The sequence below is a fragment of the Nannochloropsis gaditana genome (assembly GCF_000240725.1).
Source record: "Nannochloropsis gaditana CCMP526 unplaced genomic scaffold scaffold1034, whole genome shotgun sequence".
Lineage (NCBI taxonomy): Eukaryota > Eustigmatophyceae > Eustigmatales > Monodopsidaceae > Microchloropsis > Microchloropsis gaditana.
In genome coordinates, this window is record NW_005802919.1 from 1 (window position 1) to 8,557 (window position 8,557).

Below are 8,557 nucleotides of genomic sequence, written 5' to 3' on the forward strand. Positions count from 1 at the left end.
CCCACCTGCTCTCCGACCAATCCTCCCAGATCTTGGACGCGAGATCGAAGGCCCACATGTCCTTCGCCTCCTCCCCCGCAAAACCACCCAACACCCAAACCTTCCCCCCACCCCCGTCACGCCCGCGCCCCCACGACCCTGGCGTCGGTGGCAGGAGAAGGGTGAGAAGAGAGTGAGATGGAAGATGGAGAAAGCCCGAGGATAAGGGGAGCCTTTTCAATGCCACCGGGTTGAGGTGCGCCACTGCCCTTCCCCTTGGCTTCCCGCCCGACCCGCACTCTATCCGGTTTGAGCACCGACAGGACCCTTTCTTACTGTGTGAGGCTATCTTTCCCAGCCCCGTCAAAACCCCACCTTGTTTGTCCTTTTCTCCCCCTTGCCGTCAGAATTTTCATTTTCCTTACAATCTGAGGGAATCGCCTTCTTTCCCTTTTTTCTCCTTTCTTACCTTCATGGCTTTTTCTTCCGGGAACTCCTCCCAACAAGCTTTCTGAATATCGTAGGCGTAGAGATCATGCATGCGACCTTTCGCGCCACAGCCCCCGAACACGTAGAGCTTGTCGTCCAATGCGACCTGAATGCGGGGGTGAGGAGACACGCGGCAGGGTGTTTGTCAGGACAAGAGGGAGAAATGCTGTGTATTGATTTGGATTGCTCAAAGAGGAGAGGAGGCGCAGTCAAAAGTAGCCTTAGTCTTTCCGACAGACACGAGAAGACCTCTGCGATTCTAAACGTGTCATCCTTTGTCAACTTTCATGGTCCTACCGGCATACCCCTCTCTTTCCTCCTATTTTCCTTCATGTCTCGATGAAACGCTGCCTTATAATGAGCGCTTTTACTTTCGCATCCATTCTTAAATGCTCCTTTCCACTCTCACTCTCTTCCTTCCGTTACCCTCCCTCACCATTTGATGGAAGCTGCGCTTGCTGGGGCCCCCCTTTTCCTCCGTGTGCTCCATCAAACAGGTCCACGCCTTCGTCGTGGTGTTGAAGGCCCACAGATCGTCGAGGGGACCTTCCTCCATCTGTGTGTGGGTGAAACAAGCAGTGAAGAGGTATTTATGGTCTAATTATGCACATGTTGTCAATAACGCGCTTGCTTGATTCTCACGCACCGCAATTCCCTGACGACCGCCGAAGACATAGAGTGTTTCTCCCACAGCGGCCATGCCAGGGGCTATACGCTCTACTGGGCATACTGAGGCACTTGATGCAGCAAGATCTACAGGTACCCAGCCCGTCGCGGGGTCTGACAAACTCAAAGAGTACAGTACGTTGTCCACGGGGACTCGTGGCTTGTTTTCACCGCCGTACAAATAAAGAGACTTCGTAGCGGCAACATACGAAACAGCGTGGGACGAACGAGAAAGGTGCTCGGGCGTCGCAGATGTATGAGGGAGGAGGCAGCGCCAGCTGAAGACCATGGTAGGGGAGAAGATGTGAGGTCCTGTGTGTATGGATTCTTCAACGTGAAAACTACACGTCTCATGTTATCCAACAGTCTACCATACTCTCCTCAACGTCCCTACTCGCTCCGAAATGCATGATAAACACCCATAAGAGTGATCTAGCCAACTTGTTGATCGCGCACCCTACGTGGAAGGGCCTGGAGTCAAGGATGGAGTACGGCATATAGTGATGCTTCAGGTTTTTAAAAACCCGTTGACAGAAAACCGTTTCCTACCAACCCGGTTGTTGTTCCCGTGAGCAACAACAGGGCTTTTAGGAAGAGGCAATCTCTTCCGTCACGCGCAAAGAGCTGATTAGGCGTAGAAGACTAAAGCCCTCAAGTTCTTTTTTGTCCGTCTGACTTGTCAACTTTCTATTGGGGACATGTATCCTTTTTGGGGTTTCGCTCCGTCTCATTCCCAATCCGCACCCCTAAAACACAACACATCTGAAGAAAGGTGAACGAGCATCTGAAAGGCGCCTTCCTGTTGCGCCGCAAAAGGACAAAGTCGCTATTATGACTTCGCATGAGAGGCCCCGTCTCCCACGTTACCTTCTGCGTCGAAAGGGGCCCTCTTCCTCAATTCCATTGGCAGCTCTCCCTGCACTTCCCTCGTCAGCAGAAGCTGCTTCAGCGGATTTGAGCTGGGTTCTCGACCTTGATGTGATCCATCTCCGCTACACGGCCCCATGTCCTCCCTGCTCGCCTTATTTCTTCTTTTGCCTCGACCAGAAGGCGAATGTGCACGCCTCGTTGTCTGTAACTACCGAGAGGCAAAACCCTATCGCAGTCATACATCGGCTCCTGCGACTTTGGAACACACGTTCTGATGCACAGAAAGCTGCTTATGTAGCAAAGGCCATGTGGGACCGAGAGCGGTACAACCGAGAAATGGAAGCATGGAAAGAGGGTCTGGCGAGGCAAGGAGGGAAGAAGGGAGTGAGTGAGGGGGAATGGGTGGGAGGCCATTGTCATCTGCGTGCGATCATGGATGCAGCGTCTCCTTCCGTACTAGGGAAAAATACTGGACGTGAAGGTGGAGGAGAGGAAGAAGACGAAGGGTCGTTATCCTTGTTTGCGTGCGCCAAGGCAGGAGACTTAAGGAATCTGCAACGTATTTTGTCGCAGGAAGATAGAAAGAAGGAAAAAGCGCGGGGAAAAGGGAACGAAACAGAAATGGAGGCAAATATAAATGCTAGGGACAATGAGGAAGGCCTGAGCCCCTTGATGGCAGCAGCGCTGTGTTCAGACTACGCCACGATCGACCTTCTCCTCTCTGCCTGCCCCCCGTCTAGCACCTCCCCCTCCATCGCCTCCCCGTCCTCTTCCTCGCTTTGCGCACCCGAAGCCAAGACACCATACCGCGACCTGCCGAAGGATGGGGAAAGGGAAGCGAAAGGAGGGCGAGAAGGAGGCCCCGATGAGGGGAGAGGAAGGAGGGGGAAAGGCGGCGCCGTCGAGGGGGAAGACCCTCTTCCTTATACACCCGACCAGCTCTACCGGATCACACCCATCCACGTGGCAGCCCTGAAAGACCCTTCCATGCTTCTCAGCCTTTTGGACCTGCACGCGGACCCCTCTGAGTGGGAGGCGCCCGAAGCACGGGGGGCCTCGCGACAAGGGAGGGAGGAGGAGGGAGGGGAGAGGGCAGGCGGGTCTGGGGGTGTGAGGATGACGAGAGAGGCACAGATGGGTGCCACCACCGATAGTACTGACGTTGTGAACGCAGGGAGGGAGGGAGGGGAGTCGGGAGGGGAGGAGGACGGGAAGGTGCGCCTTCCCCGCCTCATCAATCCTTTCGCGGCCCGGCTGTCGGCGTTGGATGGGGACGGAAGGACCCCTTTACATTACGCATGCATGGGTGGCAATCCCCTTTGCGTTGCCCTCCTCCTGGAAAGGAGCGGCGGGGAGGAATGCAGGGTGGACCGGTGGGGTTTGACGCCTTTGGCGTTGGCAGCACAAGAACGCGTGCCCGAGGTGGTGCAGATCGAGACGTTGTTCACGCGGTGGGCGCGCGGCGGAGGGAGGGAGGGAGGGAGGGAGGCAGGTAGTGGGGAGGGGGGAAATGGAGGGAGGGAAGGGTTGGTGCTGCGAAGGGAGGTACGTGGCAGCGAGGGAGGTGGATTGAAAAGAGGGGAGGGCGGGAAGGAGGGCGGGAGGGAGGGCGGGAGGGAGGGCACGGTCCGGCGTGGTGGGTTCTCTGGCCTCCTGGGTGTTGGGGAGAGCTTCGCACGTCACGCCTTCCTTCGGTGACGGCACCCATGGAGGAGAAGGCGGGCGGCAAGGGAATGACAATGCTTCCAGCGATGCCACGGGCGATGACGCCGCGAGGGGCCAAGCTGGGTCGACCCCCTCCCTCGTGTTTTCTTCCTCCTTTTCTGTCTGGGAGACCCCCCTTGTGCCACCCTCCGGGGCTGGAAAGGAGGCGGGGAGGGAGGGAGAGAAGGCGGTGGTGGAAACGGCGGTCTGGTGCGACTTCTTAGGGGAGAAGAAGGAACGAGAAGCGACGAGGAGGAGGTTGGAGGAAGAGCGAGAGATGGTGGAGGCGATGGTGCGGACACGAACTGCACAGTCGAGCAAGCCGGTGTCGAGGGAGGAGGGGAAGGGGGAAGAGAAGGAGAGAACGAAGGAGCGGGAAAGGAGGGGGAAGGAGAGGACAAGGAGGAGCTGGTGCACCCAAATGAGCGCGGAGGAAGACGTGGAAGGCGGGGGGGAGGAGGGGCGGTTGTGGGTCGACCAAGGGGGGGAATTAGAGCACATGGGCGATAGAAACGAGGGCGGTTATTTGATCGTGAACAGGGAGGAGGGGGGGGGGGGAGGAGGGATCATGAGAATCTGGACCCAACGAGGGGCGGCCGCAGCAGCTGTAGCCTTGTTGCTGACCTGTGTTTTTGCCATACCCGTGTGGCTATGACTAAAAATGGGTGATCGCATAGAGTTAAGACTTTAGCATGCCCGTGGTCTTGAAGTGGAGGGCGCCCCCGTCGCGGCCTCTCGGACTTAGGTTCCTAGGGAAGAAGAGGAGTTCTCGAAACGATTGGCGTCTGCCCCGAGAGCAAAGTCAGCGCGACGATGGCAAAACATGCATCGTTGCGAATATTGGTGATAGACAAATGATAGGTAGCGTTGCAGCCAAAAGGCGAAAAAAGGTGTACCTTAAATTAACCGATGAGAATATCGACCCCGATAATTCTCATCCGAGTTGGCTTTAATTTTTATATCTTTGAGGTGAATTTACGTTTGCCTCTCTTTTCTGAAATTTGAAGAGGATGTCCCCAGGAAAACACACAGTGTATGTACATAGAAATTGGCTGTATCCGTTCTCACGAGCCATAATACACGCTGTTTTCGACAAAAGTATGGCCCCTGTATAATTCAGGCTACTACGAATGCCTGGGGTCATATCAGATCAAATAAGTGCTCTTCTTCCGTGTGTCTATTTGATTTTTTTCAGCATTTACGGACGATGCGACTTTATATCCGTCAGGAAATTCACAACACTTTCGTTAGTTTTCCTTTTTATGAAGACTCCTCATGTATGTTACTTATATGCGCAGTCGTTGCCCCCCTCATTTTTGGCCGTCCGCAAGCATGCCCCCAATCTAGTTTCTCCCGATCAAGTAGATTTTCACTATAATCGCTTCCATCCCATGACCGCACACTGTATGATTTCACGCATGTTATAAGGCGTAAAAAAGCTGACCACGGCCTATTCAACCTCCCCCCTCTGGCTCCCTCGCGCTCGCCGTCTCAAAACTGCGAGGCCTTCAAGGTCGATACAAAGACACAAGAGACCCCACGTCCCGCCCTGGATGACCTCGCATGCATGCCGAGTGTACTTGTGGTGATTGGTTTGCACAGGTACACTAGCACTTTGCCGTTTTAATTGTGGGAGGGTTGAGCCGCCGAGGAAAGAGCAAGACGTAGCTGGGCTGAGTAGATCGTCCTTCCTCTTGAAGTGACTTGACTTTTCATTGACTCACATTGCTTCAAATCATGCACTGACGTTAAGTGAGGCAGGTAAACTTTACATCAAGCACGTCCTGGAGAGCTTAGTGCCTGTTATAGCGGCTGGGGACGCTATATTATTTGCTGATTCACTAAGGACCTGCTAGCTGACTCGGGGGCCCCTTCCTGCGTCGTGGAATCATGCATGAGAGCAATAGTAACATCAATAATGATGATCCCACGCAAATAACCGGTGCCCTACCGCTTCCATCGACCTTGGTACGTGTTCTTCTTCATAGAGGTAGTCTCAGTGTCCTTTTCTTCATCACCTTGTCCGACCATCTTTCCTCTTCCCCCTTCTCTTCTCCTTTCCAACCATCCCTCTCTTCCCCCCAGCCTCTCCTCGTCATCCGCAACCGCGTCCTGTTCCCCGGCGGCCTTCTTCGCCTCTCTGTGGGGAAACCGCGGTCTGTCCGTTTGATTGAGGTACTGCTCCTATCTTTTCCTCCGAAACCAGAGCACTCCGACGCGACAGGTCTCTCATTTTGCCTACCCACTCGCTCATATAGGATTTCTTGGTCAGTCAAAAGCGACCTCTGCAACCTCAGCACCACTCCTCCCCCCTTCGGGGAGGCTTCATTGCCGTCGCTGCACTCATCCCTGGAGCAAGCGAAAGCAGGGAGGGAGGAGGCGGGGGAGGGAGGGAAGGAAGGAGGGAAGGGGGAAAGGACGGAGGGAAAGATGGGTTGCAGTCACAAAGTTTGAGTCCTCGGACTGCTCCCTTCGATGATCCGCCGGTGTATGCTGTCGGCTGCGCAGCGCGAGTGATACAGGTTGGTGAAACGGCGAAGGAAGAGAGGGAGGGAGGGAGGGAGGGGGGAAGGATGCGAGGGAGCTAGGAAGAGGGGGAACCATTCGACTAACCCAGGCCCACTGCAAACAGGTGGCTAGAGCGACTGGGACCAGTCACGAGTCCTCCTTCGTCTTCTCCATCCTTGTTCAGGGTGTCGCTCGCATCTGCTTGGAAGGTCTCCCTCCCGCCCTCCCTCCCTCCCTTTCGCCCTTCCCCCTTTCTTCCCTCCCTCAATCCCTCCATCCTTCCTTCCTTTCCCTCCCCCCCTAAAAATTACGTCCCCTCTCCTTGGTGTTACCAATTTGAAATCATGAACGGAAATCATGAACGGCACCTCTCTTCAGTCTCTCACCTCGTCGGCATCCCCCCTTCCCCCCGTCCCTCCTCCCGCCCCTCTTCCCTCGTCCCCCCCCTCAGGACTCCTCGCCCTGACTCCCTACTTTATTGTGCGCGTGCGTAGTCTGGGAGAGGAAGGGAGCCTGGCGGACTCCCGTGTGAAGGCGCTCGCCATCAATCTCCGCGATGCCACGCAGGTGCTCCTCCTCGCCCCCTCCTTCCCTCCCTCCCTCCCTCCCTCCCTCCCTCCCTCCCTCCCTCATTCCCATTCATAGTCATCCTTCTCGAAGGGTTTCGCGATCATGTCCCTGTCGATCCAATTTCCAGCATTTTGGGACGCTCAGTCCTTGTACTCAGCCGCACCCTTCCTCCCTCCCTCCCTCCCTCCCTCCCTCCCTCCCTCAGGAGCTTCACAAAGCCCTTCGTGCCAGGGCCACAGGGGCTCTGGACGTGACCGGTAACGGCAGCAGCAGCAACAAAAACGCTCTCGATAGTGCCACAGGAGTGACGAAATCTCAGTCTCAGCCCTTTCTGCCCTCGGCGAGGGAGGTGGCTGAATCCATCCAAAATGTGAGGGAGGGAGGGAGGGAGGGAGGGAAGGAGAAATGGTGACGTGGCCATGGGGCCGTCTCAATGGCCTTCCTCTGGTAGTTATGCCTTTTCTTTACTGGCCCTCCTCTCTTCCCCGCGGCCGTCTCACACCCACTTCCTTCCGCCCCGAGTCGCCACCCTCCAGTCTCCCCTTCCCCCCCTCTGTCTCCCGCCTCTGAGCCGCTTCCGTTTCCTCCCACGTCCACCACAGGCGTCGCCCTCCGCCTTGGCGGACGAGCTGGTTACTCATTTGAACGTCCCGTTGGAAGCAAAGCAACGGCTGTTGGAGGAACCTCGTCTGGAGGCCAGGTAGGAAGGGAGGGCGGAAGGGAGGGAGGACGAAAGGAAGGGAGGGAGGGAGAGGAAGACGGCTCTTGGGATTCAGGATCTCAAACACATGCACAGGTTGCGAGGGGCACTGGAACTGATCCGGGAGCAGGTGGAGATCATCAAGCTCAGCAGCAAGATCTCGAACGAGGTGGAGGACCGGTGCGTCCTCTCTCCTTCGCCTGTGTCCCTGTCCCCGCCTTTTCTCATGCCCTTCTTCCCTCCCTCCCTCCCTCCCTTCCTCCCTCCCTCCCTTCCAGGCTTTCTACCCGGCAAAGGGAGTACTACCTGCGGCAGCAGCTCAAGACCATCAAGGAGCAACTGGGCGAGGAAGAGGATGGGAGCGAGGTACCCTGGCCCCCCACTTGCCTGCCCGTCCTCCCTCCCTCCCTCCCTCTCATTCTCTCTCCTTGCTCTTCTTTTCTAGGAGGACGACATGACGGAGCTGGCCAATCGCCTCAAAGCCAAGCCCCTGCCCCGAGAGGTTCGCGTAGCCGCTGAGAAGGAGCTGCGGCGCTTGAAGCGGTTTGTGCCTCCCTCCCTCCCTTCCTTCTTCCCGTCCTTCCATCTTCCTCCCGTCCTCATTGCCTTCCTTCTTCCAACCCCACCCTCCCTCTCTCCCTTCCGCCGTCGCTTTGCTCCTCTTCTTTCTCTTTTACCGCACGTATTGAAAAATGTCACCCTTTGTCCCCCTCCCTCAGGATGCAGCCCTCCCAGCCTGAACACAGCGTCGTCCGCACGTATCTCGAATGGATTTTGGACCTTCCTTGGTTTTTGAAAGATGACGAGAACGAAGGTGCGCTCCCTTTCCCTCTTTTTGTTTCCTCTCCTTCCCTTTTCTCCATTCCTGTCCTTGTCTGCGGCTTATCACTCGACCGTGACCTCGTTCCCCTTCCTCCACCCTCTTGGCGGATCCTCCGTCCTTAGCGGGCGACACCGACGCACAAGTGCCGTCGAACGTGGAAGAAGCGTTTTTCGATGTGAGGGCAGTTGAGGCACAACTCGACCGTGACCACCACGGCCTTGGGAAGGTTGGGTTGGAGGGAGGAAGGG

General features: G+C 56.4%; 1 protein-coding gene across 1 annotated transcript; it reads right to left on the reverse strand.

The window, feature by feature from the left end:
* Positions 1-448: 448 nt before the first annotated feature.
* NGA_0695900 (kelch repeat protein) lies at positions 449-1,423 on the reverse strand (the record flags this gene model as incomplete). Its single annotated transcript, XM_005852643.1, has 3 exons — positions 449-574; positions 905-1,024; positions 1,115-1,423. Coding segments are annotated over 3 exons (555 nt in total), but the record flags the coding sequence as incomplete, so codon positions are not given.
* Between the last annotated feature and the right edge of the window lie 7,134 nt (positions 1,424-8,557).